Source organism: Camelus dromedarius, chromosome 29, assembly GCF_036321535.1.
Source record: "Camelus dromedarius isolate mCamDro1 chromosome 29, mCamDro1.pat, whole genome shotgun sequence".
In the NCBI taxonomy this organism is placed as follows: Eukaryota; Metazoa; Chordata; class Mammalia; order Artiodactyla; family Camelidae; genus Camelus; species Camelus dromedarius.
This window is the reverse complement of record NC_087464.1, coordinates 5,397,269-5,413,857: the sequence shown is the minus strand read 5'-3', so window position 1 is coordinate 5,413,857 and position 16,589 is coordinate 5,397,269. Positions and strand designations below refer to the sequence as shown.

The 16,589-nt window shown below is 43.8% G+C and overlaps 2 protein-coding genes across 4 annotated transcripts in view; both read right to left on the bottom strand.

Annotated features, from left to right (window-relative positions):
• Nucleotides 1-4,979, bottom strand: part of TM2D3 (TM2 domain containing 3) — a 29,792-nt gene extending 24,813 nt beyond the window's left edge. For 2 of the 3 annotated variants that reach the window (XM_064480520.1, XM_031440464.2), the window contains exons 1-3: nucleotides 4,849-4,979; nucleotides 4,541-4,633; nucleotides 2,623-2,780 (exon numbers count right to left, since the gene is read on the bottom strand). In XM_064480520.1, the coding sequence (XP_064336590.1) occupies nucleotides 2,623-2,780; nucleotides 4,541-4,633; nucleotides 4,849-4,954 (357 nt within the window). In that variant the 5' untranslated portion in view covers nucleotides 4,955-4,979. The remainder of the gene's footprint in view (nucleotides 1-2,622; nucleotides 2,781-4,540; nucleotides 4,634-4,848) is intronic. The other variant, XM_064480518.1, reaches the window with a different exon arrangement.
• Nucleotides 4,980-6,975: 1,996 nt separating this feature from the next.
• The window catches only part of TARS3 (threonyl-tRNA synthetase 3), a 38,428-nt gene continuing 28,814 nt past the window's right edge, over nucleotides 6,976-16,589 (bottom strand). The window contains exons 14-19 of the mRNA XM_031440463.2: nucleotides 16,282-16,359; nucleotides 16,098-16,198; nucleotides 12,429-12,533; nucleotides 10,757-10,829; nucleotides 9,083-9,197; nucleotides 6,976-7,778 (exon numbers count right to left, since the gene is read on the bottom strand). Coding sequence (XP_031296323.2) covers nucleotides 7,630-7,778; nucleotides 9,083-9,197; nucleotides 10,757-10,829; nucleotides 12,429-12,533; nucleotides 16,098-16,198; nucleotides 16,282-16,359 — 621 coding nt within the window. The 3' untranslated portion in view covers nucleotides 6,976-7,629. The remainder of the gene's footprint in view (nucleotides 7,779-9,082; nucleotides 9,198-10,756; nucleotides 10,830-12,428; nucleotides 12,534-16,097; nucleotides 16,199-16,281; nucleotides 16,360-16,589) is intronic.

The following is a 16,589-nucleotide window of genomic DNA, read 5'->3' as shown; positions in this document are numbered from 1 at the left end:
GTCATCTTCTCACTGGCTTTTTGGAAATCTTTACACATTAAGGATACTAGCACATTATTTGTCATATGTGCTAGAGATACTTTTCCCTAGTTTGCCATTGATCTTCTGCCGTTACGCTTTTTTAGGTCATGTAGAAATCTATAATTGTTAGTAGTCAGATGTACCAATTCTTTCTTTTACGGCTTCTAAATTTTATTTTACACTTAGGAAAATATTCCCTCTTTTGAAACTATAACCAAACTAGCTCATGCTTTCTCTGGTACTTTGTGGTCTCATTTTTTCACACTAAATCTTTGAAATCGATCTGGAATTTATTTTGGACAAAACAGGGTTCAACCCTTTCCCAGGCATCCCAGCATTTGCTGAGTCAGTCTTCGCACCACAAACAAGTCCAGACCCCTTCAAAAGCTCATGAGTAGTGAAAAGATTTGTTTCCCTTCCCTTGGTGAAACCGCGGTCTGACTAAGAGCACAGAACTCGTCCAAAAGGTTACACACAGAGCAACACTCCCGCCCAGCACAATTCCAGCGTGGCTCAACTGGCTTGGTCTCCACGATAACAGAAGCAGGAGACACCTGACCCCAAAGGGGCTGCAGGGTGCTTGCACTCATGTCTATTTCTATACCTAGCAGGGCCATTATAAAATAACTTCTTTGACTAGTGTAATTAATCCAGGTGAGACTCCCAGGGCCTGTGAGTCCCTACTCAGGATGCCTGCAGGAGGACTAGGAGAGCTAGAAGGACTAGGAGGAATAGCAGAGCTATTTCTTTCTGTTAATCTGAAGTTCAAAATAAAGTGAGAGGGAGAAAGGGGAAAAGGGACTGGCGTGGGGAGGGCGGGAGGAGAGGCTGAATGTCTGCACATGTGCCTGCCATGTCTGCGGATTATCTCTGCCTGAATCACTAACCTATTTTGTGAGAAGGGACACCACAGACGGTCACTCAGTAAGGAAAGAACAGGTGGTCTGTCCCAGATCACCTGGCTGCAGCAGTCCTAGGACCCAGGGCTCTTGAGAGCCAGTATTTTACTGATCTTCGCTTTGGAGAAGAAACAGACCACCAGCCTCCCTCAAGGCAGACTTCAGACACCACTCCTGCTCTCTGACAGGATGTACCCCTGCAAGCCAGCGCAGGGCGCGGGTGACACGAACGCTCGGGGCAGGAAAAGGGCAGGTCTCAGCCGAGTGGTGAGGACGCACCGGGCTGTGACTTAGGATCCGGAAACTTGCCTCAGCTCTGTAACTGTTCTACCTTTGTCATTTTTCCTGTCCTCTGCTATTTCCCATGACATGGAACCACTTGTTTGTGAAAGACCTCAGGAGGAAGAGATAGAGAACTAAGCTGCACTCAGCAACCAGTTTTGGGAGATGAATGTCAAGGAAGCCGAGGCAAACAACAAAAGAGGCCGATTCTGAAAAAGCTCCCCTTGATCATCCACGTGTTCTCCCTTTTCACCTACTATGCACCTAGTATGTGCCAGACCCAAGAGGCTTCAAAAGCCTTCAAACAGGTCTAGCCACTAGAGGAGGGTGTCAGGAGGACGACTATTTCAGACGCAGTAACAAAGCCAAGGACAATTCGAGGGAGCTGGGAAGACCACCCCCTGGCAGCGAGCGCCTGAAAGGGAACCCTGGCAGACGAAAATGACAGACGCTTCAGTCACAAGAACTCCATTCACGGAGACCACACACACTCTCCCAAGTTTCCCCTCCAGAGTGAAGCCACCCTCACGCCCTCTCATGACCCCAGACTCCAGGAGAAATACAGAAAGAGCCTTCTAATCCAGCCCTTTGTGGGCCAAGTTCCAAAGAAGGGACAGGGAAAGGCACTCTGTCCCAGGAAGTGAAGGAAAGGCTAGACTCTCTGGGTCAAGGGAAATCTGCAAGAGGATGTGGTATGGAATCTGGTTTTCCTCCTCGACCATCTCCCAGAGTGAGGGCGGCACAGAAATGCTTTCGGAGAAGCTGCTCTGGGCCCATCCCCTCATTTAACAAGAGACAGCTTAATAAATCACAGTTAGTGACAGCAGGGAAGAGTGGAAGACTGCTGCATTACTCATTTCTACTCTTCACCTCGCCAGATGCTAGTCAGCGGTCCCAAACAATGAAGTGTGTCATCATTTACGTGGTCCAGTTGTCAATAAATGCAGGTACCTGAGCCACCCGGACCTACTTCCACTGGGCAGGTGTGGGACTGTCCCCAGGAGTCGGTGATACCAGGAGCCCTGGCCAAGTTGCTCGGATGCAGGCGTCACCAGCTCTGAACGCCTCTCCAGGCTCCTTCCTGGCTGTCAAACTACCAGACACAGGCTGCAGGTGTGACGATGGGTAGCAGGGTCATTTCTAATGGGTGACAACTGATGCACCTGAGCCTTTTCTACCTCTGACTTTTTTGTAATAACTCTGGTATTTATCCTTGCGTCGAAAATTGCTGTCTGAACCCTGGCAACCAAACCTTACTTTGGAAATGGAAATTTCAGCCGTCTTACTTTATGCCTAAAATATTGCTTAGAAAACGCAGAGCACTTTCTTTCTGAATTTCCCCCATAGTCTGGGCTAAACTCTACTTATAACTCAAGGTTTACCCTGAGTTTACTGAGAATAAGAAAGTTGCAGTACTTACAACACAGGTAACAGAAGGTTTGACCGTGCAGTCAAAAGTGACAGGCTTCCCATAGACACAGGAGAAATTTGTCTTGCACTCTATACAGTCTGCGGGAAGTCTGCTACACAGACCGTTGCTGGGACACTTCATCACATAAGGTGGGATGTCGGTACTTTCTGTGAGAGGTGAGAGAGAAGCGTACTCTCTTACAACGCAGATGAGAACAACAGAGGAAAACAATTTTCTAAGGTTAAGGGGCATGATCATCAGCAGTAACACACGCTCCTGGAATGAAAAAGCAGACTGGGGTCAGAGACACCTGCAAGTAAAGCAGGGTTCTGCCACCAGCCAGCTGTGTGACCTTCTGCAACAGCTTGACAGCTAAGTAAAAAGTATTTAATGACTGTCTATAAAATGACCACGCAAATCAAATGACTATAATATACATCACGTACATACAACATATATAATTTGGGGCTGGGCATATATTAGGACCTCAAAAAATCTACCATGTTACAGGATGAAAAAACTAAGGCTTACTTATGGTAATGTTTGTTCAACATCACAGAGGGAGTGGCAAAGCTGGAACCAGAACCCAAATCTGTTTCCAATCCAGTGTTCCTTCCCCTTGAATTCACATTGACCCACTAACTCAATCAATCAGTACAATACGGTACCAACTCTAGAAAATGTACTCCATCATTATCCCACATTGGTGCTTCAAAAAGCCAGTCTTCAAATAATATTTAGTTCCATCCTACCGAAGTTCAAAACAGTTCTCTATATTTGTAACTTAATCAGTCGCTTGCAGTTTTTTCCCAGCCAACCTAGCCAGGAGTACAATATATTTCTATCAGATAAGAGAGGATCAAAATTGCAAATAGTATCCTCAATAAATGCAGGTACCTCAGGGAGGAAGAGCTTTCAAAAATGCCCAAAAGAGTCAAAAATTCTCACCGTTTCTCTATAAAATAACCTATGTTTTAAACTCACATATGTGGCTGCCTCCTAGAAGTCTTTTTTTATTATTATTTATTTATTTATTTAAAATTTACTTTTTGGGGGGGGTGGGTAATTGGGTTTATTTATTTTAGTTAGTTTTACTGGAGGGGCTGGGGATTGAACCCAGGACCTTGTGCATGCTAAGCACTCACTCTACCACTGAGCTCTACCCTCCTCCCCTCCTAGTAGTCTTTTATATCCAAATCAGAATCAGTAAGGTACCTCTGCCAGCTTCAATTCATTGAAATAATGAAACTATAGAGACAAAGGTTCCATTTAGCAAAGACACTAATGGTCAATTAAAGTGGTCTGACTCGAAGTCACTATTAAGTAGGCAAATCTATAAAATACCATTTTTCTTTTGTTCCTGTTACTCTTGTGGCTGGAGGATGGCTGTTTAGAATCACAAAGCCAGAATGACTTTAGAGGGCCAGGCTACCCCCACCATCTTAAAGATGAGAAAACCAAAACCCCCAAAGGTGCCCAACTTGCTCAACCTCCCAGGAGCGCCAACAGACCTAGACAGAGCCCAGTCTGTGTCAGTCTCTCCCGGACCCTCCCACTTCACCCAGCGGAGGGGAGCCTTTACCATGCAACATCAGGAATAGGGTATAAGAAATACAGGAACTTTTCCGAAGGAAAAGGAGCATTGGTTGAAGGTTACCTAGATGGATGAATAAACAAAGAAACAAAAAACAGGAATAAAGAGATGGAAATGAGAAGCCTGAGACTGGAGAAAGAGGTGAGGCCAGAAAGTCAAAAGCTATTGAAATACCAAGACTGCCTACAGAAAATGCCCATCTCTGCACTGAGTTCACATAACCTAAAATACAATAAATAAGACGCTCGGGAAATGGAAAGTGATTTCATACTCTAAAAGAAAAGCTGTGGAAAAGGAGAGGGAGCTCTAAGACGAACAGAAGGCGCGCAGTACCTGCCGCCCCGGGAACCACCGTGAAAGCGCGTGTCGGGCCCGGGTCCTTCCCCGCCGGGGCCGGCGGCTGCGAGCGCTCCACGTCCAAGGCCCCTGCGAGCGAGAGACACGTTACCCGGGACATGAACGTCTCCTGCGAGTGGAGACACACGTTCTCCGGGACACGAACGTCTCGGCCCCCGTGGTCAACACGGAACGCCTGCCGGCCTGGCCGCCCCGGAAACCCAGACCGCGGCCCACAGGACGACACCGAGCACTGCCCGCCGCCCCCTGGGCCGGCACCGCGCGGACCCTTGCCTCTAACTCACCACCGCCCGACAGGATGTAGAACTGCGAGAGGAACAGCAGCGCGCGACACGGGCGGAGCAGGCCCCAAAGCTGGACCGCCGCAGCCGCCATCTTGCCGGCGCGCATACACTTCCGGGCTGCCGGCAGGGGTTGAGCCGGGGCCGGGGCGTCGGGGCCGGGTCTGATCGGGGGGCGGGGCGTCAGAGGCTGGATCTGAGCCGGGGGCGGGGCGTCGGGGGCAGGTTCAGCCAGCCCCTCCACCTCGTTCCCGGTAGCCAGGGCCCAGGGTCGCAGCTGCTCCTGGTTCTACGCCCCACATGGGTCTCCGTCCCCACGCGGGTCTCCGTCCCCACGCTCCCCGGAGGCGACGCGATGCCGGGAGGCTGCTCGGTCCTCCAGGGACACTGGCGCCCTTGGACTCTTATAGGGAAGAGTTTGATGGAGAAGAGTTTGTTTGGAAGGAAGTAGTGGGACAGAGCCCTTTCCTCCCGTAGGTGAAGACTGGGAAGGTCACCTGGGAACAAACTTCACACCGGAAGCGTCTGCAAGCAAAGGCGGGCAAATTTGGGAAGTTGGCCCTTATTTACATGTGCCTGGATGTGTATGCTGCTCTGCACTAGATTGAGAAATTGGTTAATTTCATACTAAAAAGGACTGTCAGGTGTGCCAAGTGGCCCCAAGGGCCCTGTTGGGCCCACTGATGTCGACCCCATTTTTCGGCTCATTGTCTGCCTGTGATGTCTCAACAGATAAAGTGCATTTTCTACTGGGTTTGTCTCCCCTAACAAATAGCCCTGGGTAATGCTCAAGCTGGCTTGGTTCAGCCCACCTTATCAGTCACACCCCCCCCCCCCACTGCCTTTCACAGACCCTAAACCTCACCTGCAACCAGAGACTTGTGCACAAGCCAATCAGGCACCTTGTGACCTGAGCTTATAAAAAACCCCAATAACCGGCCTTTGGTGCTTACACAGGCACCCCTCGCCTGTGTGGTCCGCTGTTGTCTGTGTACCCCAATAAACTCCTTTCTATACTTAGATTTAACCTCTGGTAAATTCTTTTACCAACCCTTGTTATCAGCCCACCCCGTTGTGTGACACACAACAGGCCCCACTCCCCACAAGCCCGTCAGTGCCCAGTGAGCATCTCTGCACATCCTGCCTCCTTAAAGATGCGTGTTACTCCCAAAGAAATTCCTGGGACTGGGAGAGGCTGCACGTGAGCTATAATGATCAGGTCTTAGACACCCCCCACCCCACCCACCGCCTGCAGATCCTGGGACTGGAGCCTGGATTAAGGAAGGGCGGAAATAGCCCCTCCACAGGGAAGGCCAAGCTGGAGAGTGCGCAGCTCTCCAGCCTCTCCCCTCGCTCTCCTGGGGACCCACACTTTGTCGTGGGCTGTTGACGTGATTCCCTCTTCCCACTCACCCGCTACAGAATCATTTCAGGTGTGGGAGTCTCTGATCACCCCACTCCCTCACTAGTACGTGTGGTGAATAAAAAGAAACATATCAAATAGTACTTGGCCTCAATAAACGTTAGCTTAAAAAATCGTAAGGCACGATTTGCACCTTCCAGCATTATATGGGTCTCATATGTAGCACACTGACCCTTGAACAACCTGGGGGTTAGGGGTGCAGTGGAGAATCCACATATAACTTACACTGGGCCCTCCTCCGGTTCTTCCCATATGGGTGGTCCTACCTCCTTAGATTCAGCCAACCATGGGCAGGATCCTGTGGTACTCGGGTTACTTACTGTTGAAAAACATCCATATGTAAGTGGATGTTTGAGCCCGTGCAGCTCAAACCCCTGTTGTTCAAGGGTCAGCTGCAGTTTTACCAGCTCTTCAGGAAGCTAACTAAATGATACATGCATAGGGAAGAGACAGCATGTCTTAAATTTATTTTGAATCCACAGCACATACCCAAATAAACGCTCGAACAATACTCCTTGATTGGTAGCTAAATTCTGTTGGCATAAAGCCACTTTAATTCGATTCTGAGCAGTAAGGTATTCCTTTCAGTTAAAATCAGACATCCACTTGTGTCTATAAATCAGTGGACTGTCATCCCATCAAAAAAGTAATTTAACTTTAGGGGAACAGATAATTATAGTATAAACTCATAGCTGAAACACTGGAAGCACTATGTAGCACATTTTATTTGAGAATTTATCTTTTCTAGAGATAAACAGGTTCAACTGTCAGAAGCATTAAGAGGCAACTCTTAAACTACAGTGGATACTACAGCAGACTGCACAACTGAAGTCTCTGAGTTCGGATCCTTTGTCAGTAATCCAGGATTTAGTACTAGCTTCTTATTTTGTGGTTGTTGGTTAGTTAAAACAAATTAATGGCTCCGATTTTGGAGGTAAATTTCCAGTGTGAACTTCAGTAAAACTTAAGTTAAAAAAAAACAAATATCGGAGACATAATGCTATTAGAAAATAAATTTCCCCCATATTCAAAGAGCTTTGCAGACTTTTGTTTGAAACCTCTTTTGAAAATCACAGCTTTTAACAAGAACATCTCATAATGCTCATTTCCTAGTATGCCCCCCTTTTGATGAATAGCATTTTACCATTTAAGTCTCTCAGGACATCTGGGAAATTAAAAGTTGTCCGCAGACATTAGTGAATTAACTTTTATGCTATTCCCACACTGTCTCCTTTCTCACTGTGCCCATCGGTGGACCCCACAGTGGTCCAAAGTTCTCAGAAGTACTAGTGTTAACGAAGAAAAATGCACTGTTGGGGGTCAAAGCAAGGTTAAAGAGAAGTGAGTACAAGGAAAGGACATCAGAATTCTTCCTCAGCATTTAGTGTACGTGATGTCTTGAGATTCTTCAGTCTGTCCATGGCAGAAGCTACGGAAATCTCTCCATGAATTTTGTTGTCTCTTGTTCGAACATTTACAGCATTATTTGCCTTTTCCTTTTCTCCAACCACTGCAGAAAACAAAGGGAAATAAACAGATTTTAAATCAATGATTTATAAATATTAAATCAGCAGCCATGTGACACGTTGTTATTGAGTTTTTCTTCTTAGTATTAATCACTAAATATCAGTCTAATAACTAAGTTTCTTGAGGCAAGGAATGACTTCTAATCTTCTCTCTACTGTCCACTTTTAAGAACACCTTTTGCAGTCTTGGGGTACAAATGGGCGCACAGAGCTCTTAGAGACCCCCTCACTCCACCTGGCATCCTCCATGAATGAAAGGGTAGGTGCCAGGCACATGCCCAACCAGAACTTTCTGGAATGTCCGTAAAAGGTGTGTTCTCTCTAGTGCCCTGTACTATGAGTTGATGCAGAATTCTGCAGCCATGTTTCCTGCAGGGTGAAAGGAAGAACTTGGTCACTTGATCAGCAAGTAAGGGGAATAAAGTAGATATTCAAGAAGAGCGTGAAGGACCAGAACAAAACAGGGAACCGAAATGGGGAGAAACAGTCCTGGTAACGGGTGAGTTCCCTGCTTCAGTTACTTCTCTAAGGGTTTGGCTATTTAATTCTACAGTCCATGGCATCAGACACTCTGACACCCAACACATTTCATCATAGTCTAAGCCAATTTGAAACTTCTGGCACCACAAGAAGCCTGACTGAAGCATCACTTTTGATGAGAAATTGCTCACAGGGCAACCCTGTGTGTATTTATTTTACCTTCTGCAGAAACTGTCAACTTTCCAGGAGATAACAATGTTGTGCCTGCAGGCATATCAGTATCAGTTTCCCTTGGTTTTGAATCATTTTTACAGTCAAAATTTTAGATTCTGCATCCAATTTTTCATATGCCTCAAGGACATCTTTTTTTTTTTCACTTGATTCTTTTCTTTTGATCATCTGAAATTTGACCCCTTTCCACTCATTAGCATAATCCTGAATATTTCTAATAAACCAGAAAAGCAAAGGAGAATATTTCAGGCTCGTCACATGGCTGAAACATACAGTGTATAATTCTACTGATAAGATCATTTCCAAATTACTTCTCATTGTTGGTTTGAGATACTACTTCTTGCTAGTAACACTACACTATAGGATTCACCTGAAACTTTCTAACTCTTCTTCCAGCAAAGGATACCCAGCCAGGAAGACCACAGATTCTTCTTTGTAAGTATTCAACAGTTATTTGTCATAATCAGGTAGTTATACCATATTCCTTACTTTGGTTTTTTTGTTGTTGTTGTTTATTTGTTTTGGAATTAAAGTGAAAAAACAAGCATTTGGGAAAATATATACAAATTTAGATTACCCAAAATAAAATTATACTGAGCCAGCTGTGCATTTCGGATTTTCTTATCGAGGGTACAACTGTGATCTAAATCAACATCAGCCATGAATCCTTCTGCAAAAAATTCACTGGATACCTACAAGAAAATGAAACATGTTTATTATTTTATTTTCATTTTTAAAAATTGTAGTTTACAATGTTGTGTCAATTTCTGATGTACAGCATGTTTCAGTCATACATACACATACATACATTCCTTTTCAGATTCTTTTCCATTATAGGTTACTATAAGATACTGAATAGAGTTTCCTGTGCTGAACAGTAGGACCTTGTTGTTTATCTATTTTATATGTAGTAGTTAATATGTGCAAATCCCAAACTCACAATTTATCCCTTCCCACTCCCTCTCCCCACTGGTAACCATAAGTTTGTTTTATGTCTGTGAGTCTATTTCTGTTTTGTAAGTAAGTTCATTTGTATCATATTTTAGATTCTACATGTAAGTGGTATCATATGGAATTTGCCTTTCTCTGTCTGACTTCACTTAGAATGATAATCTCCTGGTCCATCCATGTTGCTGCAAATGGCATTATTTTTATTCTTTCTTATGGCTGAGTAGTATTCCACTGTGTGTATATAACCACATCTTATCCAATCATCTGTCAGTGGACCTTGAGGTTGTTTTCATGTCTTGGCTATTGTAAATAGTGCTGCTATGAACATTGGGGTGCATATCTTTTCAAATTAGAATTCCCTCTGGGTTACTGCCTAGGAGTGGGATTGTTGAGAAACACATTTATTATTACATAGTATGGTGGCCAGCCTCCAAGGTAACCCACTCGGTACCCCAACTACTTGGGTAGTTCCCTCCATGCTGTGGTCTGTGTGTCCACAGTGGAGGGCGGACGTGATGGCGTGTGACTTCTGACATGAGGGCCCTTTAGGGCTGAGACCTAGGCTGGGAGGACATGCCAGAGACCTCTGAGAAGCCCGTGAGGTGAGGCGGTGGGCACCCACAATGAGGTGAGTGGCTCCCCCAACACCTCTAGCCTCACACGGTGCCCCGAGCTGGAGTCACCCAGCCATGCTGCTCCAAGATTCTGACTCGCGGAAACTGTGAGATAATAAAGGCTTGTTGTGGACCTACTGTACGGCACAGGGAACTACAGTCAATAGCTTGCAACAACCTATAATGGAAAAGAATCTGAAAGAGAATATATATATATATATATATATATATATATATATATATATATATATATATATATATATATATATGTATAAATGAATCACTATGCTGTACACCTAAAACCAACACAACATTGTAAATCAGCTGTACTTCAATTAAGTATAAATTTTAAAAAATAAATAAATGGATGCTTGTTTTAAGCTGTCAAGTTTTAGGGTAATTTATTATGCAGCAAGAGATAATCCAAGTATCCTTCCCTAACAGAGTCATGAGGAAAAGAATAACGATGCGATGTTTAAAATACCAATTCCTCAAAAACATGAATAAAATAGTTCTGATACAGCTACACAGACGTGATTCAGGTGTTACTCCCAACTACTGAAAACATGAGGTCGTAAATTAATGTGTTGGTTATGCAATATTTTAAGGCATGAATAACATTCCAAGTCAATGACCCTTATAGGTCACATGCCAAGATTATGTACTTTAAAGGTCTCCAATTTTACCTGAAGTGCGTAGTTTTCACAAGTTGGCTCCACAGGGATGACCATTACCTGGCGAGGAGACAGCCAGAAAGGCCTGAAAAATATAAGTAATATGTGCTTTCAAAGTGACCATTTATTACAAGATTAAAAAACAATCAAAGATTTTTTTTTAAGTAAGTCTTCACAAGAGAGGTGGTTCAGTATGGAAGTTAAAGCAACCTAGATTAAAAGACAGTAGAGTAGACAAAAGAGGTAAACTGGGCATTTTGACTGGAAAGGGAAGGAAAAACCTCACTTACCATCTGATCCAGCAACCTCCCTCCTGGGCACTTACCCCAGAGAAACGGAGACAAGTTCACACAAACACCTGCACACTAACGTTAACAGCAGCTTTTTATCAGCCCCAAGCTGGAAACACCCCAGTGCCCTCCAGCAAGTGAATGCTCAAGCCGGAGCATCCATGGGACGGAACACTATCAGCAGTAAGAGGGGACCAATGACTGACACGTGAGACACCTCAGATGGATCTCAAGGGAATCCTACGCTTGAAGAAAGCCAGTCTTGAAGGGAGGGTGTAGCTCAATGGTAGAGCGCATGCTTAACATGCACAAGGTCCTGGGTTCAACCCCAGTACCTCTGTTAAAAAAATAAGTAAAAATCTAATTACCTCCCCCACCCCCCCAAAAAAAGAAAAAGATAGTCTCAAGGGGCTGCATGCTCTGATTGCATTTGTGTAACATTCTGGAAATGACAAAATTACAGGGATGTAGACCAGGTTAGTGGCTGCCAGAGACTGTGACAGGGGTGGGGTAGGAGCTGTGTGGCAATAAACGGTGGCACGAGGGATCCTTGAGAGTAGTGGACCTGTGCTGCGTCCTGACGGAGGGGCACACAAGTCCAGATACTTGCACTGGTGAGGTCCGAATAAGGCTGGTGGGTGGCATCACTGTCAATTTCCCAGCCTGCAGCGACGCTGGGTATAGCTTTGTAGTATGTTACCACTGAGGGAAACTGGGTGAAAGGTATGCTCGACCTCTGAGTTACGATTCTACAATTATCTTGAAATGAAAAAAATTCTTTTAAAGATGGAAAGTGGGGTATAAGCAATGTTGATGGGGGAAAAGTTTGCCTTTTTGTTCCTCAGAATGAATATTTAGTTTGGAGGTGGAAGGAAATGCCCGCGGACTGTTACCTGCAGCACTTTGTGAACATTATGTGTTTATACCTTTATTCTTAAATTGGTACCCTGGGAGTGGGGCCAAGTATTTTCCAGACAGCAGCTAGGTCTTTGAAGGGCTTGACATAGGTGGAAAGGTGACTTTTTAATTTCACTGAGCTCCCAGAAAAGGTACATGATAGAGTTCTGCCACTCTGTCTTTGTTTTTTTTGATTTGTTTTCTGGCCCGGTCGATGCAATAAGAATTTTTTATTTGCTGTTTGGAGATTTGCTAGTTATAAGGCAAGACCCACCAATTTTTTCATATTAGCTTTATCTTTTAGATAGAATCTTTACACATTTTTTTTATTTGGGAGGGGATTAGGTTTCTATTTATCTTCAATGGAGGTACTGGGGGTTGAACCCAGGACCTCGCGCATGCTAGGCACACACTCTGCCACTGAGCTATACCCTTCCCAGCTTTTAGACATGATTTGTAGGAACAATAGACATAGATTTCTTTGCCGCATCACTTACCACTTTCCTCCATAGTTTTCCGAGAGAATGGCTATCATCCTTTCCAAGGACCCCAAAATGGCCCGATGAATGATCACAGGGTTCTTCTTATCATGCCCGTCCTTACTAAAAATGAACGTGATACATTTAAATGTTTTCTTAAGATTCAGAAGTAACTTTGTCTTCTTACCTATATTTAAAAATTATATTTCCAAACAAGGTAAAACAAGAGATTCCTCCTAAAGTATCTTTAAGCATCAATGTGCCATGAATTAGAAATAAAGAGTTTTTTCCCTGACAAATTATGGTATCTTTTATAAACCAAAGGGAAGTGAAATGTATCCGCTAGGAAAAAGCAGGATAATATTAGATTGCTATCTCTATCACAAGTCTACTGATTATCTTTATTCTAAACTACCAGCTTACAACAGTTTTCTCATATTGAGAGGCAATCTTACAAATCATGTTTTTTTTTTAATTAACTTTATTTTGAACTATGGCTTACTCCACCAGTACAGTACTGAACCATTATCAAAGATGTTGAAAAACTAGAGAAAACAGGTTTCTGTATTCTGTAATGGAATATGTTGATATTCTATTAATTTGGGTTAATGGTTATGACCACAGTGGTTGGCAAAAAATTTACCAACCCTGTTTAATTACTGTAACTTAATCATTAGTTATCAGAGAACACCGAAAACATACACACACGTAGAGAGAATAGTATAATGAACTCCCCACATGATCCTTTCTCAGCATCACCAAATGTCAATTCACAGCCCATCTTGTTTGGTCCAAATGCACCCCATTCCTGACACTTTCTACTGCAAACACACTGCCATATGGTAAACACTATGTCCCCACTGCAAACATATTTCAAACCATTTCTGATATTTGTTCCAGAAGTCCACTGGTCAAAGTTCCTTTGGAGATCTAAAACTTTCATGACATGCTCCTTATATTTGAGGATTCTCCCCTCCCTTTCAGAAAAAGATGTAAAAAGCAAATTATGACTGTTAACTGTCATAAAGTAATTCACTCCAAGATCTGTGCACTTTTCCCAAAAAGATAAATTTCACATTATTGCAACAAATGTACTTTGTGTCTCCTCCACATCCTCCTTGGATGGCCAGCAGTGTTCAAATTTTGTTGAACTTGCTCGGTCGCTTTGGCATAGCTACCCTTAATTCTTTCTGTTCATTTTAGTAGGTTACTGGGGAAATGATGGTTTTGCAAATATGAACATTAAGACACCATCTTTTCCAAAAGGCCCGAATTTACTCTCGAAAGTTCTATGCTTTCCCCTTTATTCTCTGAGATTCTTAATTATTCTCACATCTTGGTCTAACTCTCCGTAAGAACATTTCAACTATTATTCAAGTCTTTACCTTCTCCTGGGACCTAACTCTCAGTAACTATTCATCAAAACACAAGATGGAGAATCCAAAACAAAATAAGATTTTTGTTGGCTGACCATATTGAGATCAATCCATAAAATCATACACCCTGGGCAAGTGGTGGCTGTTCATTTATTCTAAGAATCTTATTAGCAAAATATTCTATTAAAAATGATTAGATTTAAAATACGTCAATAATTTGTCCTTTTCTGCCTTAATTCATAATTTTGAGTGAAAGCGATCTCAGTACATTACCTGATCAACCCTATATCTCAAACTGGATGTGGTGACAAGGGGAGAGTTTAAAGGAATGATATTGTGAGACTGTATTATAATTCAGATCAGGGGGCGGTCTTCAAAAAGAAGTTGGTTCCAGGCAGAATGAATTGAATCTGCTCCACCCCACTCTCACCGAATACAGACCCAGACCCTGGAGAGATCACAGGAGCAGCTACTCGAGGGCTCAGAAGAGGGAATGATGGTGGGGGACTGCCGAAGACGACCAGAATCGGAAGCACCACCAAACCAGCACTTAGTGTCTTGTGATACGTCTTCCGGTCTGTGTGGCCTGGACTCAAAGACAGCCCCAAACCAAGAATACACACTTGATGCAGACAGAAAAAGCTTTGAGAGAAATCCTCACTTTCTGGCCAAGAAACTAAAATACGAAAAAACCGAAAAATAACTCCTAAGTTTCAGAAAGAGTGGAGGTGGGGGGAAATCCTGGATTTTGTTTCTGGTTCCTTTTTCCGTTCTCTTCTCGCCAGCCCCCAGGCATTCCCACAGTGGCGTAAAGACTGCAAAGGCACCTAAAACTCCAAAAAAGGGGGACCCTTCTCTCTGACCAGAACAGCCACGGCCCCAGGTGTGTGGGTGAATCTCTGTTGCTTTCTCTCTCTCTAGCCTCCTGATGCTTGTCTCAGACACAGCCAGGGTCTTGGAAAAAGCATGCAGACTGGGGAAGCTAAAACCTCAGTGTTCCTGGCCACAGGACTGCAGAAAGGACTTCAGAGAACCAGAAAGTATCAGGGAAACAGCTACAGAGAGCAGGGAGCGCAGAAGAGCTACCCCATAAAGGGGTGTGTGAATGCATCTGGCCAACTGCACACCCATAGATCTGACCCCAAACAGCACACGAAAGGCTTGAGAACCGAACATGGGACTTGGCTCCTGGGTGGTGCACACACAGGGCAGATCTAAATACCATCCAAGAGACCTTGAAGATGCCAGAATCCACAGATGCTCAGGCCCTCATATAAAGTGGCCCGATGCAGTGAATATGGTCGGCCCTCCGTATCCATGGGTGTCATATCCGCAGATTCACCTGAGGTTGGCTGATTCCACAGATGCAAACCCATGGATATGGAGGGCTGGCTGTACAGCCTTCGAAAACATTGGAGCCACCAAGGGCGGGTTGGAAATTACAGCCCAAACCTAACCAGGTGGGGTGGCTGCAAAAAAAAAAAAAAAAAAATCAACAATCTCCTTAGGATTTAAACAAGATCCTGTATCTCATAATATAATATTAAAAATGTCAGGGATGCATTCCAAAACTACTCAGCATATTCATCACTAAGAAATCTCAATTCTAGAAAAACATACTGTGGAAAGGGAATTAGAGTAACTCTACAGGGAAACCTGGCAAACATTATTTTAACCAAGTGATGGAGGTTAATATCACCAGTGAAAAGTCACACTGATGTCACGCACACCCTTGATATGACAAGCCACTCTTAACAGGTTACAAAGGAGCAACACAGGAGTTTGCTGGCACATGGATCACAATCAGGGTGGTGGGTACACTGCTCTACATGGATGTGAAAACTTACAGAACTGCACACACGTGTATCACATTTACACACCAAGTCAACTTTACTGTGTGTTAAGAACAAGATTTTTAAAGAGAAGTTGTTGGTTTGCAGCGATGAAATTGCCTTTTTTCCCCACTCTGCTTTCCCTGGCAAATACCTCACCCTCGAGACACAGACCCAGTGTCAGCTCTGGATGAAGCCCTCCCCTCCACGTCAGGGAGACCGAGCCGTCTGGATCGTGTTTTCATGGACTCTGTCCCTATCTCTACTCTTACACTTACTAAGTATCTTCCCTTCCCCACTGCGCCACATCCTGAGAAAACTAGTTATCTGACACAGGATTTCAGGCAGGTTAAGTAAATACACGGGTATACTGCACACGTACTACACGTTCCCCAGCATTTGCTTTTGTATTACTAATGCTCAAATGACAACTAATTAAGATATCAGTCCCACATCATTTATCACATTCCATCACTCACCTAACATATGTAAGATTAAATCTTTTAGGTAGTTGGAAGTCCAGCTGAATTGTAGCACACTGGTGGGATCTGCCAATAGCATCCTTGATTTTTACATCAATCTGTAGATTAAATGATGTTTGCTTAGAGGCAGGTTTTCTTTGCCTTTTACTATTTACTCTTTGGAAGCAGATGGCCTACTTACTTTAGGACCATAAAATGCACCATCTCCTGGGTTCATTTTCCAGGGTTTTCCAAATTCCATCAAGCTATTCTGTAGTTGCTATTTTTAAGAAGAAAAGAACATTTGTGACTTCTACTGCATTGTACATTTCATCCTTTTTTGTCATATAGCTCCAACAAGTAAGTTACTATAAATCTTAATTACACTGCATTTTAGTTCAACATACATTTATTGAGTACCTCTGTGTTCAATCAGCTACTTAGCAAGGCCTACACACAGATGATTAAGATGGTTAGCTCTCAAGAAACATATGCATTTCAATGGGTGAA